The sequence below is a fragment of the Trichogramma pretiosum genome, unplaced genomic scaffold (genome assembly GCF_000599845.2).
Source record: "Trichogramma pretiosum strain Unisexual culture from Peru unplaced genomic scaffold, Tpre_2.0 scaffold69, whole genome shotgun sequence".
NCBI lineage: Eukaryota > Metazoa > Arthropoda > Insecta > Hymenoptera > Trichogrammatidae > Trichogramma > Trichogramma pretiosum.
In genome coordinates this window covers 805,705-833,240 of record NW_019641608.1, presented here as the reverse complement: position 1 = coordinate 833,240, position 27,536 = coordinate 805,705, and the positions used below count along the sequence as shown (strand labels likewise).

The 27,536-nt window shown below is 37.6% G+C and overlaps 3 protein-coding genes across 4 annotated transcripts; all 3 read left to right on the top strand.

The window, feature by feature from the left end:
* Positions 1–75: 75 nt before the first annotated feature.
* On the top strand, positions 76–6,690 carry LOC106648531 (cation-independent mannose-6-phosphate receptor-like). The gene is made up of 16 exons (XM_014365473.2): positions 76–326; positions 391–643; positions 714–899; positions 977–1,178; positions 1,312–1,457; positions 1,529–1,785; positions 1,856–2,000; positions 2,067–2,340; positions 2,410–2,645; positions 2,709–2,918; positions 2,992–3,138; positions 3,200–3,379; positions 3,450–3,707; positions 3,783–3,918; positions 3,989–4,134; positions 5,139–6,690. Exons 3-16 carry the CDS (start codon positions 804–806, stop codon positions 5,241–5,243), a joined length of 2,538 nt encoding a protein of 845 aa, XP_014220959.1. The 5' UTR covers positions 76–326; positions 391–643; positions 714–803; the 3' UTR covers positions 5,244–6,690.
* A 122-nt stretch (positions 6,691–6,812) lies between these two features.
* LOC106648661 (NAD-dependent histone deacetylase Sir2) lies at positions 6,813–12,674 on the top strand. Its single transcript, XM_014365730.2, has 9 exons — positions 6,813–7,135; positions 8,268–8,400; positions 8,499–8,739; positions 8,830–9,048; positions 9,127–9,493; positions 9,574–9,850; positions 9,943–10,925; positions 11,002–11,171; positions 11,260–12,674. The coding sequence occupies exons 1-8, from the start codon at positions 6,991–6,993 to the stop codon at positions 11,130–11,132; spliced, it is 2,496 nt and encodes an 831-aa protein (XP_014221216.1). The 5' UTR covers positions 6,813–6,990; the 3' UTR covers positions 11,133–11,171; positions 11,260–12,674.
* A 2,867-nt stretch (positions 12,675–15,541) lies between these two features.
* LOC106648515 (glutamine--fructose-6-phosphate aminotransferase [isomerizing] 2-like) lies at positions 15,542–26,291 on the top strand. Of its 2 annotated transcripts, XM_014365446.2 has the most exons (13): positions 15,542–16,683; positions 19,142–19,249; positions 19,328–19,417; positions 19,715–19,858; positions 19,935–20,101; positions 20,176–20,317; positions 22,900–22,920; positions 23,457–23,614; positions 23,687–24,131; positions 24,216–24,460; positions 24,542–24,697; positions 24,767–24,895; positions 24,979–26,291. In XM_014365446.2, exons 1-13 carry the CDS (start codon positions 16,677–16,679, stop codon positions 25,222–25,224), a joined length of 2,058 nt encoding a protein of 685 aa, XP_014220932.1. In that variant the 5' UTR covers positions 15,542–16,676; the 3' UTR covers positions 25,225–26,291. The 2 variants fall into 2 exon arrangements, with proteins under 2 accessions (XP_014220932.1, XP_014220934.1); XM_014365448.2 differs by lacking the exon at positions 22,900–22,920 and having other exon boundaries at positions 15,543–16,683.
* The last annotated feature ends 1,245 nt before the right edge of the window (positions 26,292–27,536 follow it).

The following is a 27,536-nucleotide window of genomic DNA, read 5'->3' as shown; positions in this document are numbered from 1 at the left end:
CATTATTACTAGTGGCATTATTATATTGGGAATTTTTTCATGACGATTATTTTGAATTAATACTCCATTAAATCGCAATTTCTTTTTCTTTCTTATTCAACTGAGGATTTTATATTCGAATGGAGTTGCCTGAAATTCATTTAAAAATCGTTTTTTACCAACTAACTTGGTGGGAGTTGTTGAGCGCGACCTCTCTGTTCGGCAATCCAACTTATCTTCAACTATTTTATCACCCAGACTTGTGTCTAATTTTTGTTTATGTCGCTTAGCTTCCTCATCAAAGGACCCTAAAGACATCCTGCAATAATCGTTTGACCCTTCGTGCAGTAGGTGTAAGCCGTAATACTTTGCAGTACAAGACTGACTCGATCTTTTGTTTGGCTTTTATAGCGTGAACTGCCGTAAAAATTATGACTTCTTGGAATAAGTCAAAGTTCCAAGTTCCATTGTTATTGTGATGGTATACTACCTGAACGCCTTTTCGAGAAATCATGTAACATGAAACTATCTTATCGTTTTGTTGAGATGCAGTAGAGAAAGACGGAGAAAAAAAGAGCTAACTAGTCACATACTCACATCGACAAGGATGACGTTCGAACTCCAAGCTAGCATTTTGCGCTGCAGTCGTCAAATATTAACACCGGTAACAATCTCGTGCTGTTTTTTACTCCGACGTCTCAATTTTATCTCAAATCTTTATTTGTTTCGCTCAGAATTTACCGCTACTATATCCATGTGAAAACCGGTAAAAATCAACACTCTTTCTTGCTTTTTGTAATTACATTCCTTAAAATTGAAACGCAATGCGGTGGAAATCATACATTGTCTTTCTTATAATTCTCATCATTGTGGCTGAAACTTCAAGTATAATTCAACATCCCGCAACACAAACAAAAAAGGTAACACATCAGACACTAAGAAAATGAACTTTCAAATCTATCAAAACCAATTTATAAAAATTTTTTAATTTTTTTAGACCCACTACTGTGATGTATGGGATTCACAGAGTAATAGATTTAATTTTAGTCTATTGGCAAATAATACTCATGATTATAAAATTCAACATGACAGAGGCACTTATCTCAGAATCCAAATGTGTAATCAATTGGTCAAAAGGTGTAAAGGAGAAGAGGGATATTCAATTTGCTTAAGCAGAAAATCGCAAGAAATTGGCATAGGTAGGCTGTTTAAAACTTCCTATGAAAACTAGCACTTCTCTATTTCAATTAACATAGAAAAGTGCTAGTTTTTGTAAGCACCGTCTATATAATCCTGTGAGAGTAGGAATACTAATATAATTTTTAATCTTAGGTAGAGAACCTCCAGAAGTTGTACATGAATATGGCAGCATTATTTTTAAATATACTGGTGAAGAATGTAGAAATGGTGCTCCTTATACTGCAAAAATAAAAATGATCTGCGACTATAAAGAAGATCAGATAGAATTATTTCCTGCAGTAATTATTTTTGTTTAAATTTTAATTTCAAACATAACTACACAAACATTAACTCAAAATTATTTTTTTAGGAGCAGGAAGGGTGTAATTTTATCATGGAATGGAGAACACATGCAGCTTGTTCAAGTAGAATAGAATTGAATTGCACATATACTGATAAATTTAATTATTATGATCTTAGTCATTTGAAAAATTTGTCTGATAATTATGAGGTGCAAATAGATGATAGGTACACAATTATTTTAAATGTATGCCACAGCATTTTATATGGACCAAACTTATGCATATCCAATAGTGCTGCCTGTTTAATTGATAATAAAAATCAAAAGTAATATTCAGTTATGGAGGTTATTAGGTATTTATGAATAACTTTTAATGATGGATTTAATTTATTTCAGGTTTAAATCTCTAGGAAAACCAGTAGAAAATCCTAAATATAATGAAAACAAAACCTTAACTCTGAAATACTTTGGAGGAAGTATATGTCCTACAGGATCTGACATGGAAACAACAATATACTTTATATGTGACATGAATGCTGTTGTAAGTATTGATCGAAAGGCATCTCTTAATTATTTTAAAAGCTATTTTGTTCACATAATTTTACAGGGGTCAACACCTACTTACGTGAATGGTTTAAACAAGTGCAATTTTGAATTATCATGGAAAACTCCAGCTGCATGTTCTATAGAAGTTTTACAAAATCAGAGCATAGTGGCCAAAAATAATGATTGTATCATTAAAAATCCCATAAATCATGAAATTTACAATCTAACTTCATTAATGAATCATGACTACACTATTGAACCTTTTGGGATTAATACATTTTATAAATTTAGTATATGTGGACCAATCAAAGAGACAAACTGTTTAAGAGGCACAGGTATACTTTTATTATTTTAATATGTACTTATAATTTCATAACTTTATTAAATAAAAAATATGAGTTTAGGTGCTTGTAGAATTCATTCTAGTCAATCAGGGGGAATGGCAAATTCAAAACTATTGTGGAAAGATACTGGAGTGTACTTGAATTATACTGATGGCAGTGAATGTCCTTATGATAAGAGTAAAAGATATACAATTATTGAATTTTATTGCGGTGATCAATTTGATATTGAAGTTGACATGGCAGGAGCCTGCATTGATGTAATAAAAATAAGTACACAACTAGTTTGCGAAAAAAAGGTAAAAATAATGAAATACTCTCAAATTTTGTCTATTTCTTGGTAACTTTTATAATATATTTAGTCAAGAGCTTGTGCTACCTACAATCGTGAGATGAATTTTCGCCAATTGATACGTAGAATCCAAAATGAAGAAATACATACAAATGATAGTATATTCTACATAAACGTTTGTAAAGCAATATTACCTGTGTCGATCGAAAATATCAAGTGCCAAGATGGAGCTGGTATTTGCAAATTAGAGCTTATTCATGGAAAACCATCAAAATCCATTGTAAATATAAATTACATATTCTATCAGTATTTCAATAAGATATAGAGTGTAAAATTGCTTTTTTTTTTAATAGAATTTAGGATACCCTGATCCATTCCCGATACTTACTAGCAGTTACAGTGCTGTCCTATTATACAGCAATGGTTCAATTTGCGAAAGAAATCAAAGTAAAAGAATTAATTCTAGAATTTCTTTTCTATGCGATGTCAACAGTAACGAGGTACAGAATCTTATCACTTAATAAAAAATAATCAATTTAAAGAAAACAAAATATCTTACAGGGCTCTCCTATTTTTATAAAATATGAGGACTGCACTTACAATTTTGAATGGAAGACCAGTATTGTGTGTGGAAAAAAAGTAGATGGGCAATACAATAACAACTGTACGATTTCCAACAATCATGGCGATATTAGATCTTTACTTCCATTGATAACTGCATTTGATAATCAAATAATTGAAGTATATTCTTTTATTGCATTCGACTAAAATTATTTCAAATACGGAATTTTACCATACTGTTACTTTACAGGTAGAAAATTCTAAAAAAGATAATAAATATTCAATAGACTTATGTGGGAATAAAAGTAAATGCAATGGTAGCTTCATATGTGATAACAATAAAAACTACGGAACTCAAGTTAATGTCGATTTTAACTATTTGAATAATATAATTCGCTTTACTTTTACTAATGGAAGTTACTGTGATCATTTTGGTTATTTTTATCGGTCAACAATAACTATCGTCTGTGACAAATCATCAATTTCTAAAATACCTCAAATTATATATGTAAGATTATTTTAATTTTCATTGATAAACAATCATCAAATTATACCCATGATTAAATTATAACTGCTATTTTAGGAAGAGCCATGCTACGTTGAATTTGAGTGGCACACTGACAAAATTTGTAAATATATAAAAGATTATTCTGTAAAATCAAGTAAACCCATTACGACAATAAGCATCGTAGCCCCTAGCAAAACGACCACGATCAGCGGTAAAAAGAAATAAATCTTTTACTTCTCATTTTTTCTGATTCCTTAAAATTGCTTTTATTTTATTTTTAGGTAATTTTGTGGCTACAATTGTGAGTTTAATACTGATCTTTTTGGGCGTATGTTTTTACTTCAAAGATGCTTCTCGACGAGCTCAATTTGTGGAATTATTGTCAAACTCCACCTCAAGACATTGTGATCGTGTGAGATATTCCGTGGTATGTTGTCGAAAATCTCACACATTAACTAATGATGAGCACTACTTTGAAACATAATTTACAGTCGAAAAAAATTTTATTTAAAATTTAATCTCTAACGAACAATGTTCAAAATGTACATCGATTAATTTTTCCTTCTAAAAAATATTCGTTTGTTTGTTTTTGTTTGATTATTTATGTATGCGTAGACTTATTACTATCATTTTCTAATTTCAAGTTCATTTTTTTTTACATGAATAATAGCCATAGTTGAAAATGAATTCATAAAATTAGGACTGTTCAGAATTCAATGTAGAAAAAAGATTATGAAAAAAAAAAAATATTTTATTTAATAAAGTATTCCATTCTGTGAACTTTTGATATTTTTGTTGATATCAAAAACTACTTGAAACTCAGCAGTCTTAATTGTTTATTTGTTTTTCGCTCATTATATTTATTTGTATTGTTTTGAGTTTGTCAAAATAAGTGTTCACTTACTTAACTTATAAATTGAGTTGTGAAATATAAGTAAATTTAAAATCATCATTTTATTTTGGTGCTCATTGCTTCGACAAATTTTCGAATTATTTATTTTGTACATTTATTACTGTTTTACACATTTATAATATTTGTATTTATTTAGAGATAACAATTAGTTTTTCTATGCCAATGAAACTGTGACGCAAATTGCATCAAAAATTATTTATTTTACGATTGTGTAGAATGTAAAAAATGTAGTGTTGCACTTGCGCGTCTTTTGGTACGAAATGATGAAAATTTTTCAATATACATTGTTGGATTATTTTTTGACACAATTATTAACCGTGAAAGTTGTGTAGAAAATATTTTTCAATTGCGTATACAAATATGCAAATTGTAAAAAGCACATTTTTGCTAAATAAAATTACGTAGAAGTGTTTGTACAAGTTACATATACCTAAGTTAAGCTTCTTTGCTTTTTATTTAATTTTCTCTCATTCTTGAAACTATCTTTTTTCTTTTTTTTTCTTCGTGATGATTCGCAGGTCACAACCATGGAAGAAGAACATCTTTTAAACGATTCCGATATATCTGATGTCGAGTCGAATATCAATGACGATAATGATGTCGATGACGATTTTAAGGTTTAAGTTATTGGAAAAGTTGTATGATCTCTACATCAAACGGGACAATTGGATTGCGATCGAATTGCACTTACTATTAAGAGCAAATTAATAATTAAAACATTTTCACTTAGTGATATTAACATACCAAAGATATTGTAGATCGTAAAACGGTAAGGTGTACCTACACGAGCGTGTTCTTTGAGATTTATATTTGTTTCCTATAAATATTTGACAAACAAATGAAATATATTTTTATAAAATGTAATATGACAATGATGTAAGGTGTTTCATTTCCATTGACTTCCTGCAGCACTGAAGAAAGTAATTGTATCAATACTTGACATTTTTTCGTATATTTTTTTGAACGATGAAGTGGTCAACTATGAAACTAAAAGCGTCATTCTATCAACGATTTTAGCGCTTTTTGACAGTTGTTAAGGGAAGTATATCTTTTTTAAAGCAAAAAATAACAAAATTTATCGAGTGGACAAAGTTTTAACGTATCATGAATTAGTTAAATTTTCGGCATAGGTTTTGTCGGTATAGCTGTGAAGCCAAATCAACTGAAACATTTAATTTTTTGAGGAAAAAGGTACTGTTTTTTTTTTTTATTTCGCGACTGGGTTTTAATTAAAGCACATTTTGGATATTCACGAGATATTTGGCCGCACGAGCATCGAACTTTCAAGTAAATATTTAATTGGGCTTGTTCCTTCAAGCGTATGCAATCGGCAACTTACCGATAGGAAAGAAATACGATCAGTGGTTCAATCCGACTGAAAATGTCAGCTGTGCGTGCCGACAAGGAATCTGCACAGTGATTATGCATCATAAAACAAGTATCATCGTTTAATATCGTGTATCGAGGTTCGACAACACGCTGACGAGTATACTGACGACTGACGAGTGGCGGCCGGCTGTCGTGCACACATACCTATACTCAAATCCATCCGTACCTTACACATATACAGATATAATTTATATGTGGGAGCCTGGCGATGTGCGTGCAGTGCATCGCAACTGCCACGAATAGGAGTCTCGAGCCCTCGACGCTGCGATTTGTCCAAAGTTGTATAAAGTCGGAGTAGGAAGTTGGCGCGACTTTCGAAAAAAGAGGCTTTTTTACTATGTGATAATGCATTTCATCGGACGCATATATACATACAAATTAAGTCACACCAAAAATAATAATCTTAAGAATGACGGTATCATTGAGAATGTGTTTGTATAATACAAGCCACCTTTTTTTTCGATGATCGCTTAAATAACCAATATATTGCAGTTAAACAAAACTGAAAAGCGTATCTGGCAATGCATTTAACTATTTTGATCCGTGCGGGTAAATTATTAGATCGAGATGCATTGAAAAAGAGCGGGCAGTTGATCCGGTAAGTTGACAACGAGCCTATACTAGCTGTTATTCGTCGATGGCTCTCGACTCCCTTCTCCTATGCCAGACTCGAGCGCGTAGGCCGTAGATCAGTGGATGAGACGGCGTTTGGCGCCACCTGCTGGCCAGCAACGAGTCGCAGTCCATCGCCGCGAAAGAGTCTGCTGACTGCTTTGGAGCTCGCACACGACACACGCATGCAGCGCGTGAAGACCAGCGCCACGCTCTCTTCGAGCTCTCCTCGCCCGAGTACTCCTCGCTCGCATCGAGTCACGCTCTCCCGTGGTCTGCGCAGGCTGTAAGTGTGCGCGCGAAGCGAACGTCCCGCTCGACTGCTGCTGCTGCTACTGCTACTACTGCCTCGCCTGTACTAGAAACAAAATGGCGTCGGGCGGTATCGCCTCGGAACTGGCTACGGACTTCGGGCTCGATCTCCGGTCCAACGTCGACGAGCCAGTACCCGTGGATGACGGAGCTACGCTCCAACGACCGACCGAGCAACATTTTGTCCAAGACAACTCAAGTGGTGAGTCCAACTGATCGAGTTAGCCTTGGCGCTCGACCACCATATTGACTTTTACCGAGGCCTAGTACACCTCTATAGCTATATATGCACACGTGAACGTGACGCCGACCGCACCCCGACTCCACGAATTCAACATGGCGGACGACTCGTCGCAGCTCGCTGGCCCCTTGTGCCCGCGCACCCCCGCTATGCTCGCTCTATCTTTATTTTACTCGCGACTGACTCGATCGCGCCACTTGCCTCTCTTGTCCAACTGAGCAACAGCGGTCGCCATGACACTTTCAACTTTTACGGATCGACTCATTTCGTTAACGTGTAATTTTTCTTTTTTTCCTCTCCGCTCGTGAGACACGTGTCGCTTCTTTTTTTTTCTTCCGTTGACATTCTTTGCGATGATGATTTAAAATTATCACCTATTTTTTTCGCACCTAATTTTTTTTTCATCTCTTATTCCGTTTTAAAGATGGTATATATGTTTTACATGCACACATGCATACATGCATACATGTATGTGAATGTCGCACGCGTGTGACACTCATCCGCCATGCTCTTTCGGATCGAACGTGAAATCTTAGATACTATCATCTCATAGATGGCACTAGACGCTAGGCTCTTTTTTTCAATGTTTTGGCACTGCATTTTGATAATATAACCTAAATGTTCTGTCAATCAAATACATAACAAACAATACTTCGAATATTTCTCTTGTTTTCTGGCAATGTCATAGAAAACCATGTCACCAACATCATTTATGATATAAAAAAACTGACCGTTTGATGCGACGATTATGTACCCAACTATTAAGTGGATAAAAAGAATTCTACTTTACAATTGACAGTTTGCTGCATCCAAACAAACAATTTTGTCTCAATATTAACACTTGTAAAAGTGTGATAATGTTATGATACTCACCAATTTGGTCACGAAAAAATATTAGCCCATTCATCTGCCAGTTGATTGATAAACACCAATATATGCATGAAAAAAGATGTACTTGTATGATAGGAGTTTTCTTCTTTCTATATTTAATGCTCATTCATTACTTATAATGCCACTCGCTTAATAATTGCCCCTAAAGTTTTGTTTTTTTCTAAGCTTAATATATATTATACATTTATTGTATAAATTTCAGGTGAACAGAGTAGATTCACTGAATCGAGCAGCGATTCAAAATCCAGTCCTCCATCAAGCTCAACATCTGACTTGACAAATTCAATGGATACTCCAACCGAAGGTGATTCAACTAATGAAGATACCATCTTTCCGTGAGTATACTCCCAATACTATAATCATAATATATTATTTATGATGTGAAAAGTTGAACTTTTTAATAAAAAATATTTACATGTCGTTTGAAATTTAGATTAGATGCCAACATCGATAAAGATGAAGTTTCATCAACTGTTTCCAACTTATCGGATATTACTGGTATTTCAATGTTGTCTCAAGCTGACGATGATGCTGATCTTAGGAATTGGAGAGAAGCCGCTATTTGGGTTGAAAAACAGATAAAAGCAGGTGCTGATCCACGAGAGCTATTAAAATATTATTGCTCCGATGCCGAAATACTCTCCCAAAATATGGATGACAGTATTTTATGGAAGGTATAATCTTATAAATTTTTCAAAATTTTATTTACGTATCAAAGAGTTTCAATCTGATCATTTACTAATTATTATTATCATTACCATTAGATGATTTTTAGTATGATAGCGGAACCAGACATAAGTCGTAAAAAATTATCAAATGTTAATACAATCCAAGATGTTGCTAATCTCATCCGTACAAGTAAAAATATAATTGTTTTGACTGGAGCCGGAGTAAGCGTTAGTTGTGGAATTCCAGATTTCCGCAGCAGAGATGGAATTTACTCAAGATTAGCTCAGGATTTTCCGGATTTACCTGACCCACAGGTAATATATTATTTGTCTTATTAAAATTTGATTTAAAACAATTTACATGTATTAAATGGAATTATTTTTATGTTATAGGCTATGTTTGATATAAATTATTTTCTTGAAGATCCTAGACCATTCTATAAATTTGCTAAAGAAATATATCCCGGGCAATTTAAACCTAGTCCGTGTCATAAATTCATTAAAATGTTAGAAACACAGAAGAAATTACTCAGAAATTATTCCCAAAATATTGATACTTTGGAAAGAGTAGCTGGAATAGAAAACTTAATTGAGTGCCACGGTTCTTTTGCAACTGCTTCATGTACAAAATGTAAATACCAAGTACAGGCAGATGACATTAGAGAAGATATTTTCGCTCAAAAAATTCCACTTTGTCCTAAATGTTTGGAAACATCATTACCTGCTTTTAAGGAAACCACAGATTCAGCAGATGAGAATTGTGAGTCTTTTTTTATCCCATTATTTTTTTGATGGTACACTGTCTGACCGATTTAATTTATTGTAATATCAACTTTTCAGCCATTAGTTCAGAGGGGGTCATGAAGCCTGATATTGTCTTTTTCGGTGAAGGTTTACCTGATGCTTTTCATGACACACTAGATAAAGATCTTAATGTTTGTGATCTCTTAATTGTTATTGGTTCATCATTAAAAGTTAAACCTGTTGCATTAATACCTACAAGTATTCCTGCATCTGTGCCTCAAATTTTAATAAACAGAGAATCTCTGCAACATCTGCAATTTGATGTGGAACTCCTTGGAGATGGAGATGTAATTGTCAATGAATTGTGTCACATGTAAGTTAAAAGTTCATTAAATTCACAGAGCATGTTTAACTACTACTCATATTTATAAAAAATATATATTTATTATTTCAACGCAATTTCAGGTTGGGTGATAATTTTAAAGAAGTGTGCTACAATAGTATTCAATTGACACAGGCTCAAAAGTTACTACCAGATACATCATCTGATACAGATTCTTGGAATTTGAATCAAGATACATTAGCAAGTCAAGATTTATCCCAAGATAGCTTAGCCATGGCACCTGGTACCCCAGAATCTCTTCCTAGAAATGCATCCTCCAAAAGAAGTTCTAGTGAATGTTCTAACGAAGATGAAGAATCAAATAATCCATTTGACGATAGACCATGGAAGAAATTAAAAAACAATGGAATGAAAGAATATCTTCCCAATGATGCTAATGAATGTTCAAAAATTTTTAACAATATAGCTCACTACTATGAAAAGAAATTGGATTCCTCAGAGAGTGAAAGTGAAAATACTTATGACAATACTCATGAGCATCAAAGAAATGACAAAAGAGGTACATCTCAAAGTATAGAAGACAGTAAGGAAGCTTGTGATAGCATAGAAGCTAGCAGCAACATGACATTTGATTCAGAATTCAATGAAAATGTAGAAAAAAATTTCAATATTTCTGAAAGCCACGGAGAAAAACCTCTTTTAAACAATTGTGATGGTGATTCAAGCTTGATGTCAAAATGTATGACAACGTGTTGTGGAGAGAGCCCAACAACATCATTAGAATCATCAAGAATTGCAGAAGAGCTATGTATACCTGATGATTGCCACGTGGTTCCTAGAATGATTGAATGTTTAAAAAATGAATTGATATCATCAAACCATGTAGATCCATCGAAATCCACTGATCAAACAGATGAAAAATTTAGGCATTCTTCAATAGACTCTGTGTTGGATTCAGCATTAGGTGACAGCTGCAATAGTGCTGACTGCCAAAAACAAAAACTGAATGAAGAAAGCATCGACACAGAAAAACAATCTTACTCAAGTACCAGTATTAATCCCCGGAAAACGTTAAGTAGAACAAGTTTAGCGCTGAGGCTTCCAGGTAAAAATGGTTAAATGTCATTGAATTTTGCAATTAAGAATATAAATTTAATTATTGTTCTTTTTTAATTTTGCAGAAAACTCGTATTTCCAAATTAAAAAAGGAGTCTACATTTTTCCTGGTGCAGAAGTTTATGCTGGATCACAATGGAGCGATGATTCTGAAAGCAATGAAATAAATTTGAGTCAAATGGATGTTGATAGTTGATCTAAAAATAATAAAGAATCAAAAATTAGTTAAAATTTTGTAAGTACTAAAAAAGTTTATAATATAAATTCGTAATTGTCTCATAATTTTCTTTCCAAAAATGCTAATTTGAATTATTTGTCCACAGTAACTTGAAGCAAATAAAATTTCAAAAAAATTTGCATAAAAACTGAGGCCAAAGGGAAAAGCATACTTTCTATCAGTATATCTAAAACTATGCCGAAAAACTGTCATGTAAAAATTAAGGTTTTTTTTAAGTTACTTTTAAGTCAAAGTATAGTGCATTTATTTAAATAGTTTTTTACCAAAATAATTTTGGTTTGTGTGGCTGCTTTCACTGATTAGTAAATCGTCTTAATTCAGTGATATTGGATCAGAAAAAGAACAATATAAGATTTTTTGTGATAAAGATAATTTTTTTTCGTTGTTGAAAAAATTTAATTCAAATTGAATCTGGTTTTGTGTACGAATGTAAACCTAATCTCTATAGTCTCGGATTAGTGTCTATTGTTATTTTGTATTTACGTGTACGTGATGTAAATATTTAGAAAATAAGCTATATTGTTTATAAAAGAATATGATTCTTATGCATAGATGGAAAAATTATAACTTCAAAACAAATTCTTCGCGTCATCTTGTAAATATACATGAGTTCATTCTTCATTATATTAAGATAAAATTGAACTTTTATTGCTCACTTGTGAAAAAATTACTTTTTGAAAAAAAAGCACTTACTTATTTCGAAAGTTCTTTTATGAAGTATGTATAAAATCTTTCGGACAATGAACGGAGTAAAAATTTTATTCTAAAAGTCATACATTTGCTCCCAATTTTTCAGACGCTTTATGTTTGAGAATGATTTAAAACCATTTTCTAAAATTACACTTTTTAACATATTATCATTGTAATAGCTGTAAACTACTGATGTAGAATGTTTACTTAATTTAAATAGTGCAACAAAGTTTTAATTAATTAAAAAATTTTATATTGTAAATAATTCATAATTAAAGATTCATAGGTCTAGTATTTAATTGAATTTTCAGTTATTGTTAGAGCACATGAATATGTACAAAGCAATGTTGAAGTGCTTTGCATTGCACTTTAATTTTTTTTACAAGGAAAACAAATGAAATAAAATAGATGAGTTAAAAAATGAAAAAAAACTTTGTAGCTCATAAATCATTCAACAGTCTTATCTTAATACTTTTGCAAACATACACAAGCATAGTACGTGGCGTAAAACCATAGCTGAGAATATTATGTAAAATTCGTGATTTTGTTTAATTAGTTGTTTTGCAGATAGTACTTAGCATTATAATTAAGAACATTTTTATTACTTAATAGAAAAGATTCAAGTATATGAACTGATTAGAATTTAAAAAAGAAAGAATTTCTAAAATTGCAATGAATTTAATGATATATGTGTAAAGTTTCCTAACTTAAAGTTCAAACTTTGACCGAAAAAATGCTCTCTTCAGCGTTTGAAATCATGTAAAATTTGCATCACAAGCTGAACATTTATGTTATTCATGAAAAAAAAAATATATATCTCAAGTATTAAAATGTATATAAAGAAAATGATTTGTGAAAGTTAGTACTTTACTTAAAAATTAAGGTTGGCTTCGATTTTTTATTGATTGGACATTTGCTTTATGTCTAAAAAGGCTTGATTCATGCAATGTAATTAACCGCGCATATTAAATAAGCAGTCCTTAATCATAAAGAGAAAATCATGTTACTTTTTTTTACTAAATTTTTATATTTTTATTTGTTTTATAAGAAATTATAAAACTATCTATCAAAAATTATACTTTTACTTTCATTTTTTCTACTCATCAATTTTTACATTTGAGCTTTTGATCGTCATCATAAAAACATTATTCTTTACAAGATTAACGATGCCCGATTATTTCGGAGTGTGGAAAAAATAATTATACAGTAAACGTAAATGTTGTAAAATGACAATCAAATCTACTCATTAATCAATCGATTAAATAGTTACTCTAGTTAAGATCATCCTCTACTTACATTCAAAATATTTTAATAGTCTCGGTCATATTTTTTTTCTTTTTTCGTGATAAAGTATGGTTGTAGTAAAAAATATCATCTTTTGTAATGCGATACGGACTTATTAACTCTTTTATTGCCAAGTATTAATATGCTTAACTTGTGAAAAAACTTATTTATTGAATTAATTTGAAGTAGTAATCAAAATTATCAGGACTTGAATTGTCTGATAATGTGTTATTTATTTTAGAATTTTATGGTTCTCATGGAAATTTCTTAGTCTTATTGAACCGTCTTATGAAAATTATATTCGAGTATTATAAAATGTAATTTATTTATTATGTAAACTTGAGGGTATCAATTGAAAATCTTTTTTAAGTAGAAAACTGAGTAAGTCAACGAGATTAATACTTGTCGATACTACTATACACACATACTGGTCAATTATTAATTATAAAACAGTTGAATCAAGCTTTTATAAGTTAAGTGTAGAATTAATGATGAAGCAGAATTTTCTATAGAAAATGACGCATTCAATGTTCGACGAATATTATATAGTAATAAACTCCGGGATTGTGAAATGATTCTTAAAATAAACACTGTTTAAAAATATTTCGATCATGCGATATTTATAAGTGAAAATCACTTTGCGATTACGCTCATCAAGTATGAGCTATGCACAGAATTTGTAACTTTGTGAACGTAATTGTGATGCTGATTTTAACAGCTAGAGTCGCAAAGATAAAGCAAATATTGCAGACTGACGAGGTTTTATTGGTGTAACTTGAAGTAGAACTGCTACTTTTCTTACTATAAAATAAAAACATGTTTCAAATATCATATTTTTAACCCAAGTGCATGGAAAAACTAAAATAATGATTATTGGCTGTTTCTGATTTTGTGACAATTATATTTCAGACGATGAAACTTATTAAAATGTTGTAAAATAATGATTTTCAAAGTAAAAAAAGTATCCGGTAAACGTAGATGAGAATAAATGTTGGATATTCTAGTTAGCGGACACTTAAAGAATCGCAAATGAATATAATTTACGATCAGTTAATGAACAATGTTAAAGTATAGCAAGTAGTTGATATGTTAGTAAAATTGAAGTATCTTAAGATTTGTCCCAAAGTAATGGAAGTATATAAATCGGAATGGTGATAAAAATCATTACCTTACAAGAACTAGCTTATTAGTGTTGGCAAACTAAACTTTTAGAGTTATTTTTTAAAACCCTCGAGTAGTTATAATTAATTGTTCGTGTTGTAAATAAATTCATCGGAAAAAATGAGAAAATATTTTATTCATAGGCATAATTTGAAAACTACTCAAGTGTAATGAATAAACTATACCCTGAGTCGTAAAAATAGTATATTACTGCCCTAGGCCGCGAAAAACAGAAAAGTCCCAGGGCACGTGTAATTAGTGGCCGAGGCCGATAAACACGTACTCTGGGGCTTTCTTTTTTCGCGGCTTAGGCCTGTATACTATTTTTCATACCCCGTGGCCCGAAAATAGCTCTTCCCGTTTTGCGCAGCGGCCGGGAAGTAGGCACTTTCGGGCCGCTGGTATGAAAAACAAGTTGTTTTGCAGTTTTGAAAAATCAACTTGTTCACTCATAAAATTCGGTAAAAATTGCATAAATATAAATAATTGTAATTAAAAGGTGTTGATGGAAGAAATGGAAGATATTTTATGAAAATAGGTCGTTGATAAAATAGCTTTAATAGGACAAGGTCGGCGCAGTAAGGCTTGCTTTTTTCAATACAAGTCGAAATTCGTTGCTCTACAGAAAGGATGAATCGAGGAGAAATTCCGTGAAATAAATAAAGCAGGAAAGATGCAGTCAGAAAAGTTGGTTGGGGCGATAGAATAGAGAATTGCTTGTAGCGATCGCACAGAGTTGGAAGATGCATAGAGACGCGCGATCCAACTTGGATTACTTGGGCAAGGTTGCAACGAAGAGCAGTTGGCGTTGTCAGTGAAACTACGTGGCCTTAATTGCGCAAGGTATCCTCATATCGATAAATTATCGTCTACGGCAGCATCGCGGGCGAAATTCATGGCTCGTGTTGGGCAATATAATGCCTCGAGTTGGGCCCCCTGTCTACGTAAGTTGTACAACACATGTCACGGACACAATGTGTACAATGCCACACACGGCCTCGAGTTGTGAAATGCTCAAATTGGGTATTTTTGTCGTCCATACGGAGCCTGTATCAAAGGTGACCGTACATCAAAGTCAAGTATTTGGCGCCGTCGTCGACGTCACGACTAGCCGAGTCAAAATTCGCGCCTATCGAGACGCACATAGTCGAGTCAAGCGAGTGCACTGAGCACTGTAGTCACGAGTCAGCAGCGCTACGAGTAAGCTATACAGATTTACAGACTAGAATGCGGCAGGGAGTCGGTCCTAATACTCGAGTAGGCTAGAAAATGAAGCGAATGCTCGATAAGGCGAGGTCCCGTCGTGCAGCTATATGCGTCTTTCTCACGAACATATATGTATGTACATATAGTCGTAGCTCGGCTCGCCGTTTACCCGCGTCAGTCGTTCCAGTGCGTCCGTCATAACCTTTTCGCGCTCGCTGCATCTATACCATACCAAATTATCGACAACAACAAAAACAATCAAACAGCAAATGGAACGCGATCGAAGGTGTGCTCGAGCCTCTAAATCGAGCTTGTGCAGCAGCAATGAAATAAGCAGACGACGATGGCTCAGTAATTTTTACTAGCCAAGTCTCGGCGAAGCTTTCGTAGGCTCCCGAACGAGTTCGCCAGGCGCCAACGAAAAGCACGATTCAATTTCGAGCGAGTGCAGCTTCGTGAATGCTTCGGATCGCGACTATCGATACGGTGCAGAGCTAATGAGAGCTCGAAAAAGGACTCGCGAGCCTGCGAATATAGACGATCGAGCGTCAAACTGCTTGGGTCGCATCGCCATTCGAGCAAAGCTGCAAGCTCGACAATCGAATGGAGTCTTGGATGTGCAAGCTCGAAATAAATCCAAACGGTCAATTTGTCAATCGGTAGCGAAAGGTCGAACGAGCTTGCCGATGAAATAAAATAAAATAGTAAAACTGATCGAGTTGAAAATAGCTGGAATATAGAATTGGAAGAGGTGGTGGCCGTAACGAGTCGATCGGCTCGAAGAAATGGGCCCCACCAGCCGACGAGCCGAAGTAGCAAGGAGCAAAGTAGCGGCGAGTGGGAGCTGGCAGCTGTTGCAGCGCACAAAGAGCAGGAGGGCATAAAAAGGAAGGCTTTTTACGTGCCTTCTCGCGTGCGTAGCCAAAGTAGAGTCGCCACTCAGCTGATCGGCGCGAGTCGGCCCCCCTATATAGGCGCACGATACAATCGCTCGTCGCTCCAGTCGTCGTCAGTGGCAGTCTGCTGGCCGCTGTGTACACACATATACTCTACTCTACTCTGCTGCTGCTGCTGCTGCTGCTGCTGTATACCAACTATACTACTGCTACTACTACTACAACTACTACTACTACTACTACTCGTCTGCTCAAACGTTCAACCATGTGTGGTGAGTACGCACATCTGTTTTGCCTCGAGCAACACGAGCCTTCGACTTGACTCGGACTCGGACTCGCTTTACTTATTCATTATTAAAGAGCCCCTCTCGACATCCATTCCCTTTAAACGAGCCCCCATGTATTCCAATGTGTCATCTGTCTGCATAGAGAAATCCACATCCGTACCAGCTCTACTACACTTGACTCGTGAATTTCGACTTTCACCCGACTACCTGCGATTCCTTCGCTTTTGACATGTGCGACGTTGCATCATTTATTTACACGCCGACATTATCTGTCGAATCTAATGGCCTTCAACGATAAAACATCGTCGTCGTGCTCCATCGCTTTCTCGCCTTTTGTCCATACTCTTCGACTTTTTCGCACCCAGTGCTAAATTCATAGACCCACAGCGAACATTTAGCAGATATTCCACGGAAGCTCTGCACAATTTTTTCTCTCTCCAACTTGCATTACCTTATGACGCTGGGTTTTTTCTCTCTCAAGTAGCAAGCTCATAAATTATTCAGACCCTTTTCTAGTATTTTGCTTTTGAAAGTTTCGACAACGCTTGCTAAAAAAGCTCCGTAACAATTGGCTGAAACCAAAAATCACCAGGCTGGCCCGTGTCATTTTTTAAATATCAACAAAAAAGCATAATGAAAAAGCCTGACCCCCTTCCTTGTTCAATCTGTTTTTTTATTATACAATGATTATGCGCAATCTGGTAAATCAGCCATTTCGTAAGAAAAGTTTAGCTAGTTTCGCTTTTGTTCTTTACTACGATTCGCGCGTAACGAAAACACGTAAAAATGACAAGTGTACGAACGGACGAGTCGGGCGTGTATGTAAACGCTGCCGAAGAGAAGCCGCTAGACTGGCCGATAAGGTGCACTATCGCGACGCGTGCGATCATAATCGTAAAATTCGTAGCATTATCGTATGAAATAATCTACGGAACTTCCGGCTCGATGACTACAAACGGATAAACGGACCCTCTAACAGCTCTCTAGATATTATATTCGATTATTATATCCTTGCAAGTATCGACAAAGGGCCGCTAGTTGTTGGTTTCTCGCCTTTGCTCGCATTATTCGGCCCGAGAAAGCCAGAAAAGCATTATCTGCATAATGCGTAGCGATCAATGACCCGAGTCGTAACAAGTTTTCAAATCACCAGACACACTCCGTGTTTTTCTCTTGTCGTTATTTTTGTTTTTTTTTTTTTTTTTTTTATCGGGTTTTGTCTAGCCACTTGCGATATTCTCTATGATATAGGCCTACTCGAATCGCAGCCGAGTAAGCTTATAATAATAACAGCTCCAGGCAGTTAAATAGTGAAAGTGTTGCCGGTTGAGCAAATGCCTGCGACTGGCTTGGAAATGGGCGTGTGCCTGTAACCAAAACTCATTTCTTCCTCGTACGCCTCGACGTACATATATCCATCTATAGCCGCCTACGACACCTCGTGAATATTATGAATTGCTCTATACACCTTTTCTCTTTGCATAATGTACATAATGTAAGGTGTAAAAATTGTTTCGAGCGCCGATTTTGCAAGTGATCTTTTCCCCCTCGTTTCGTAACGCCTACTCGAATAATGACTCGTACTAGCTCGCTCAAAAATCGACGATCGCGTCTGGAAAATCAAGTAACGAGAGATTTTTTTAATCGTTACATGAATTAAACATGCTCGCGACGCACGAAATCAACATATTCGTTTGTTTGCTTGGCCTAGGCAGTACAGTGCATGTAGCAGACATTTCGAAAGCCAAGTGTCTACAGCGCCGATCGGTTCGGCAGTGAAAGCGAGTCCGAGCCCTTCTCCGTCCAACGAGACCGTTCGAGGGACTCGCAAGAGCCAAACATTTGGCTCAATTGCACTTTTCTCTGGGTCTTTTCGAGCAATCGGCGGCTCCTTTCACTTTCCGTTGCTGCGGCTTCGACGATGCAGCGAGGCACTTTTCAAAAGGTCCGAGAGGGCAGCCGAGTCAACGCTCGAAACTGTTTCTGCGCTTGCGAAATAAATCGGTGGCGAAAAATTCGTCGAGTTAAGTAGCTGCGATCGTCGACTCGTGTGCACTTGACCTTGAGTGTCGATACTGCTTTTCGTCAATAAGAGTAATCGATATGGTTGATGCCTCGCCGGTCGTTCAACTCGGCCAAATCGCCACTTTCTCGACTTTCCGCTCCATTATATTTTCATCCGATTGAAATTTTATCTCTCTCTCTCTCTCTCTCTCTCTCTGGTGAGCAATTAAATGCCTGGCAAAACCCGGACAATGTCGTTGTGCTTATGTTAATGCGCATAAATTCCTGACTGGCGCGATATCGGCACTCGTCCTTCGGAGCGATCCGACGCGTGTGACGACGCTACGCATCGAAGCGCCGAGCCCGACAAGATAAGAGAGGAAAAAAGTCTCTGTCGCGCATTAATAATCAATCGGGCCTTTTTTGTTTGTTATCGCAGGAATTTTCGCTTACTTGAACTACCTGACGCCCAAGAGTCGCAAGGAGATTTTGGAGCTTTTGGTAGGCGGCCTGAAGCGTCTCGAATACCGTGGCTACGATTCCGCAGGTAACGACCAATTCCAATGTTTTCTCATTTTTACTAATTAAGCTAAGGTTGACGATCGTTGTCTCTCTTTCTTCTCAGGCGTCGCTTTGGACTCGAGCGATGGCAAGGACATCGCCATCATCAAGAAGCAGGGCAAAGTCAGAACTCTCGAGGAGGAAATCTTTCAACGTAAGTACATTATTACATGGCTGTTATGGAGTCGCTGCACTTTCACGCTTTCGAAAGGGCCAAGGAGAGTCGGCTGCATTTTATAATATAGCTCGAGCGAAAACTGGTTACTTGGCTCACTAGCTTGGCCGATCGACTCGTTTCTCGTTGCTTGGCGCCAAAGTAGCTGCAACGAGGAGTCGATCGAGGAGGGGCAGTCCTGTAACCGGTCCGAATTCGCGCTCTCTAAAGCCAACAAAAATGATGCGCAACTTTCACTCGCTAACTTGGTAAAATGTCACGCAATTTTTCCTGCAGATTCAAATTTGGAGTTTGACTCGAATATCGAGAGTCACGTAGGCATCGCCCATACGAGATGGGCCACCCACGGAGTGCCATCCGAGATCAATTCGCACCCCCAGCGCTCGGACCTCGACCACTCGTTCGTCGTCGTTCACAACGGTCGATATTTTCAGCCTTTTGTTCAACAAAATTCATTGCCTCGAGAATAAAACTAATCGAATGAAACTAATTACAGGCATCATTACCAACTACAAAGACATCAAGACACTCCTGGAGCAGCGCGGCTACGAGTTCGAAAGCGAAACCGACACGGAAATTATAGCCAAACTCATTCATCACCTCTGGGTCCAGCACCCGAGCTACTCGTTCCGGGAGCTCGTCGAGCAAGTCGTCCAGCAACTGGTCTCTCTCTCTCACATTTTCTTAATTAATTATTTCATGACTCTAAAGGAAGATTTTGCGATGGACCTTTGCAGGAAGGCGCCTTTGCTCTCTGCTTCAAGAGCAAACACTTCCCCGACGAGTGCGTCGCCACCAGGAGAGGATCACCGCTGCTCGTGGGCATCAAAACCAAGACCAGATTGGCCACCGATCATGTGCCCATCCTCTACGGCAAAGGTATAAATAATATTTACATCCGTTTGGCTGCGTTTATTCTCTGCTCGATTACTCGGCTAAAAAGCCAGCCTATCTGTAAATGCATCACGTGTCCAAGTTGCTGCAAAGCAAAGATGGTCGTTGCTCGCACGACACGCTGTTACTCGGTTCCGGGTAATTTGATGCCATGCCCAATGTGCGTGTCTGCGAGCAACAACGACGCGCGCACGAGTCGATCCGATACGTTATACTGCACTTATACCGAGCTACGAGTGCATAACGTCTCGTTTCTCCTCCGAGCGCTGCGTCATTCGCAACTACCTTTTGCACCAAATCCATCAAGGTCACTCCAGGCTGTGTTCAGTGGCTTTGTATAAACTCGACCGATTTCCTGTGCTCGATCGCGACGTAGCGATATTTTTTTTCGATTCAATTCTTCCATGATTATCATCAGCCAATGAAACAATATATATGGGTCAAAATAATACTTTTTTACAAAACCGTGCGCACGTATGTCACCGATCTTGACGCGCTTTTAGTATGTTATAGTACATGGTAAAAAGGTCCCAAAAAAAAATTTTTAGACCCCCTCCCCCCTCCTACCCCCCACTTCCGGTATAAACGTCCATTTTCGATCTATATTTTTTCTGAGGACATGAAGCAATTAAAAAATCTGAAAAAATTCACAAAAATACTTTTCAACAATCCAAACAACCTTGAATTTTTTCAGATTTTTTGAGTGCTTCAGGCCTTCAGAAAAAATTATTGAAAATTTCAAAAATCGAGATACGGCGGTATGAGCCGATGTAGTACTCGGAAATTTTTTCAGTTATTTTTCGCATTAAAAAACATAACCTCAATTTTTTTCAGATTTTTTCAGATTACCTAACGCACCTTTTGAAGCCAAAAACCGATTTTTTTGACGAAAATAATTTTTTTAGGACAGTACGGAGCCTCGAAAAATCTGAAAAAAATTTTTTCTTGTTTTTTTCATCAAAATACGTAATCTCAAATTTTTTCAGATTTTTTAATTGAAGGCGATAGCTTCTAGGGCCGAAAAATGCTATTTTTAACAAAAAATGGTTCCTAGAACCCGATGGTTCCGGTGAAAAAATTTGAAAATATTTTTTTTGAATTCCTTGTCAAATTTTAATAAATTTTGACCGTTTCAAAAGTTCGATTGAAGCTTCCTAGCTCATTTTAGAGCATCAAACGAGTTTTATCATTCCTTAATGTCTTCAGAAACGTCTTCAGATATTTTGCACTAATCTTTGTCCTGCTCTAAAATGAGCTAGGAAGCTTCAATCGAACTTTTGAAACGGTCAAAATTTATTAAAATTTGACAAGGAATTCAAAAAAAATATTTTCAAATTTTTTCACCGGAACCATCGGGTTCTAGGAACCATTTTTTGTTAAAAATAGCATTTTTCGGCCCTAGAAGCTATCGCCTTCAATTAAAAAATCTGAAAAAATTTGAGATTACGTATTTTGATGAAAAAAACAAGAAAAAATTTTTTTTAGATTTTTCGAGGCTCCGTACTGTCCTAAAAAAATTATTTTCGTCAAAAAAATCGGTTTTTGGCTTCAAAAAGTGCGTTAGGTCATCTGAAAAAATCTGAAAAAAATTGAGGTTATGTTTTTTAATGCGAAAAATTACTGAAAAAATTTCCGAGTACTACATCGGCTCATACCGCCGTATCTAGATTTTTGAAATTTTCAATGATTTTATCTGAAGGCCTGAAGCACTCAAAAAATCTGAAAAAATTCAAGGTTGTTTGGATTGTGGAAAAGTATTTTTATGAATTTTTTCAGATTTTTTACTTGTTTCATGTCCTCAGAAAAAATATAGATCGAAAATGGACGTTCATACCGGAAGTGGGGGGTAGGAGGGGGGAGGGGGTCTAAAAATTTTTTTTTGGGACCTTTTTGCCATGTACTATAACATACCAAAAGCGCGTCAAGATCGGTGACATACGTGCGCACGGTTTTGTAAAAAAGTATTATTTTGACCCATATATATATACATGCATATCTGTAAAAGGGACTTTTTTTTTATTTTTGGCTCGTCGTGTATCACCTCGGCAGATGACCTTCCACACTCTCACAAAGGTACATGACAATTTAAAACAACACCTCTCATATACTCACATTTTATCGAATTAATTTTCGGGTTATTTTAATTATTCACTGCACTCTTCATCGGAGGAATATAAAGTTTAAGGACAACGAGAAATTTTTTCCAACGACATCAAACTATTTTTATCCTTAACGCGCGCGCCTTTTCCAATTTGGCTTCTGCCCGTACGATTCATCGTGGCATACTAATGCGTCACGCATTTTCAATCACGTTCATTATACATTCCATTCTCGTTGCTTGTTATCCGAATCTGTTGATTTTTTTGTTAAATTTTTTTTTTACCATCGGCGTGCCAATACGAATGGTACATACTTATTTCTATAGAGAAATTTGATGAATCTTTTAAAAATTTGTACTACTTATAAGGCTATTTTGTTTTTTGTTGCTGAATCGTTTGTGTGCTAATCTGTTGAATTTTGTTTGTTATGTATTTTTTGTGTCGTCCTCCCGTACGTCGAAATCGCAGAAACCGAAGCAGCGACGACAGGTACCAGCAAATTTTATGTTATTACACGCTTGATCGCATATGACTCTCATGCATATAGTAGCTACATAGGTCGATTTTACTGGTGGGCGAAAGGCACGACGTCGTTTAACGATTGCTTCTCACGATCACGCACTACTAATGCATATAACCAGCTTCGATAAGGCATTAACTCGTTTGGCAATTGTCAATCATAACGCACAACTTCGCTGATCAAAGCGAGTCATTAATTCGATAGATGGGAATAATTGTTTCAATTCCTTTTGGGAGCAAGCCAAGCTTCTAGATTGACGAGAGTCAAGAAGAAAAATTAAACGGTATGGGTTGCTGTTGGTATTTTAATAACTTACAGTGGTGATCCGAGCCGTTGGCTGCCGATGTTTGCGACGCGTTTGCGCGCGACAGGTAGCAACGAATCGATAATAAATATGGTGTAATAGCTTGTAACAGCGGTGACTCGAGTACAAGGCTCTCGAGTCGAGCGAGTCAAAGCGATGGCACGTCGCTCGTTTCTTACTTTTTGCTATGTTTTTTTGCAGAGCATCGTCCGCACCGTCGTGGCTCGGACATCACGATGCTGCCGAGAAGCGAGAGTACCTCGGAATTCCAGCCGTTGGAAGACAATCAAGTCGAGTATTTCTTCGCCTCGGACGCAAGCGCCGTTATCGAGCACACGAATCGAGTGATTTTCCTCGAGGTGAGCCTCGGACGGGACAATTTAATCAATCGCAATAGGATACAATAGAAAATTGGTAATTGGTGTTAACAGGACGACGACGTGGCCGCCGTGAAGCTGGGCGCGCTCAACATTCACCGTCTGCGGCGCAGCGGCGCGGGCGACGACTCTCACGCCCGCGAGATCCACACCCTGAAAATGGAGATCCAGCAGATAATGAAGGGCAACTACGAGTACTTTATGCAGAAGGAGATCTTCGAGCAGCCCGAGTCGGCCGTCAACACGATGAGGGGCCGGCTCAACTTCCAGGACAACTCGGTGACCCTGGGCGGCATCAAGGACTACATACCGGAGATCAAGCGCTGCCGCCGCCTCATGCTCATCGGCTGCGGCACGAGCTACCATTCGGCCGTGGCGACCCGACAGCTCCTCGAGGAGCTCACCGAGCTGCCCGTCATGGTCGAGCTCGCCTCCGACTTTTTGGACAGGAACACGCCCGTTTTCCGCGACGACGTCTGCTTCTTCATCTCTCAGTCGGGTCTGTTATCGTCCCTCCTACCTAACCAGCTCGACTAAATAAAAAAAGCAACGTTTCAACATCGACTTTCCTTTTCGATTACAGGCGAAACGGCCGATACCCTCATGGCGCTGAGATACTGCAAAGGACGCGGCGCTTTGATCGTCGGCGTGACCAACACCGTCGGCAGCAGCATCTGTCGCGAATCCCACTGCGGCGTGCACATCAACGCCGGGCCGGAAATCGGCGTCGCCAGTACAAAGGCTTACACCTCGCAGTTCATCTCCCTCGTTATGTTTGCTCTCGTTATGAGCGAGGACAGGATCTCGTTCAGGCAGAGGCGATTGGAGGTTCGTCATCCTCTCACTCTCTCTCTCTCTCTCTCTCTCTCTCTTTTATCGGACCCAAATTAAGCTCTTGTCTTTGTTTAGATCATCGAGGGATTGAAGAATCTCGACCAACAAATCCGTCAAGTTTTGAAGCTCGACGACCAAGTCAAGGAACTGGCCAAGTCCTTGTTCCAACACAAATCTCTTCTCATCATGGGCAGAGGATATAATTTTGCTACCTGCATGGAAGGCGCATTGGTAAGCGGAAATAAGCTCGACTACGAATAAGCTCGTTTATTTATTCGTCTCTTGGTTTCTTGCCCACAGAAAGTTAAAGAGTTGACCTACATGCACAGCGAAGGCATAATGGCTGGCGAGCTCAAGCACGGACCGCTCGCTCTCATCGACGACTCCATGCCCGTCATGATGATCGTCATGAGGGACCCCGTCTACGTTGTGAGCAAAAATTATATTCTCGAATCTTTTTGATCCTCATCCAGACCATTTGAATCATTTGCTTATTGACACTTTCTTTGCAGAAATGCATGAACGCCTTGCAACAAGTGACGGCCCGCGACGGACGACCCATCGTCATTTGCGAGGAAGGCGACGAAGAGACCAAATCGTTCGCCGCGAAGGTTCTGCAGGTGCCCAAGACCGTCGATTGCTTGCAGGGAATCCTCACCGTCATTCCGCTGCAGCTCTTGTCTTTCCACATAGCCGTGCTGCGCGGATGCAACGTCGATTGCCCGCGCAATCTCGCCAAGTCCGTTACCGTCGAGTAAACGTTTTAAGCTCGCTCTCGTCAGTCGTCGAGCTTTTTTCTCTATCTTCTTTATTTTTTGCCGCCTCCTCGTGGATCCTTCGAGTTGTTTCTTTCTACTCGAAAGATCGCGCGCAACGACTACAAACTCGTTGCGCTCTGTAATCCTTGTGTCGCTTTCAAAGCAACAGAAACATTGACAAAGCGATCGAGATCTATTTTTTTACCTAACGTATTTTATTAGCTTTAAGCGTTGTAATCGTTGTAAGCCTGCTTGGATTTAAACAAGTTTCTCTCGTAATATTATCTTTTGCTCAAAAGCAAAAGCTATATATATATCATTTTGTATTTGTAACATTCCAACATTTTCGCATGCCTCTATAAATGACCGAAAAAGTTGCCTCGCGTTTAGTTGTAATCTCAGTGCAGTGTTAGTATTATTTTTTATGCATTTTTGAATTTCTTTGTTGCGACTAAATACAAGAGTGACAAATTATGTTATAGATTGTACTTGGGAAAGACTTTGATTTTCGATAAAAGTAAAGAAATGGTTCATATACAACGAGCAAGCAACGTTAAAACACTGGCAAGATATTATATTTGAAATTGAATTTGAACATTAAATGACGTTCAGAGGCGCAGGACTTTTATAAAGTTCAATTATATTGAGCAGAATTGTAAATAAGATGATTATACAATTGATTACTAGATTCTACAATAATTTGATAAGATACTTGATAGCGGCAAATGAGGTAGCGATTGGACCAAGCTTGTTTTCAAATTATGGTAGATCGAGTAAGGTAATTTTTAAAGGAACAAACAGACGATTACACATATGTATAATCATGATTTTATCGATATTTTAAAAGAAATATTAGGATTGAATTGCGAGAAGGCAAGTCAAGTATATTTTGCATAAAGACGAGTTATGAAAACTATACTCATGTATCTATGACTCATTGTATCCAAGTTTTAATTTATAGCGCACAAAAAATCGCAAGTTTTGCTACGATTATCATTATCACGAAAGTTTGTAAGCTGTTCTTTGGCAAACTTTGCCTGTAACGACAATAAATTTTGAAATATTAATCTTTGTAATAATTTATTTGTCGAGTCGCGCGAGAAGAAAAATAAGGTAAAAAATGTAAGTTTCAGTCCTAGGGCGACTTGTATGACTTTGCAGTAGTAGAGTAGTATGGTCGCGTCAGGCGTGCAAAGGTAATACTACTCAACGAGATGCAAAAGTATCATAAATGGCAGAAACGACAGATGCGTAGCGATCGATCGTTAGTCAAATCACGACGAGACGCGGGTTGATTGTAGACCAAGTGGACAAGTCAGTCTCGAGTCAGTCGTCGCAGTTGGTCAGTTTATGGAGTTGGCACTGGCAAAGAATGGTCGAGACGCAGCGCTGCAGCTCCATATGTGCGCGCGCAGCCTTAGCCCCGTATGCAGCTAGTTGGTACACGAGTGTTTATTCGGGTAAGGGGTCCAACATTCACAGGACGTATAGAAGCTGAGTCAAGATTGGGTCAAGTCCGTGCGTGCGTGCGCTCGTCCCCAGCGATAAAAATTACAATGCAAGAGACAGACGGTTGATTAAACAATTATTTTGGGCTCGAGACTTGGCACGTTAGCAAGGATTCTCAATTATCGTTGCTCGAGAAAGCGGAAATTCGCTCGCAACGCAGTAGGCTGCTATGCATGTGTAACGGTAAACGGCAGCAGTAGCTGTCTCTGCGTACGGTCTAGCGAGTATTCGTGCAGTCGGCTGCAGTCTACAGGAGCATTAGCGCGCGTGCTAGCTATATTACTCGATGATCCTAAAAACGAGTGATCCTCGATTGCTAGTGTCGCGTATAACATTAAAGGTGGTTATCCATTGTAGAGAGTACTCGATTAGTAAGAGAATCGCGAGCCTAAAGTTGCAGACCCGAGCCACGAGTCTATATATAACGAGTGAGTAAGATATCGTTGCAGGCCGATCGGCGACTGTTTACCGCGACGGCCAACTGGAAGGGGATAGCTCAACTCGTTATTACAATTCCTTACGTTGTACTCGCTCTACTCCGGCCGAGATAAAAGTCGAGCATAGGCGAGTCAGTCGAGGCTGCGCCGGCTCGACGCGCACTTGCATCTTACTCGTCGCTTCTCGCAGCGACTAATTACCGTACAAATAACAGGCACACGCAAATGCCTCGCTGCGAGTGACAGAAACGAGCCAACGTATGTATAGGCTTTCGAGCGCAGGTATGGACTATAGATATTGGCTCGCGCGCGCACGCATGTAAAATCCAACGAGTGCGATTCGTCGAAACGCGTTGACACAGCTTG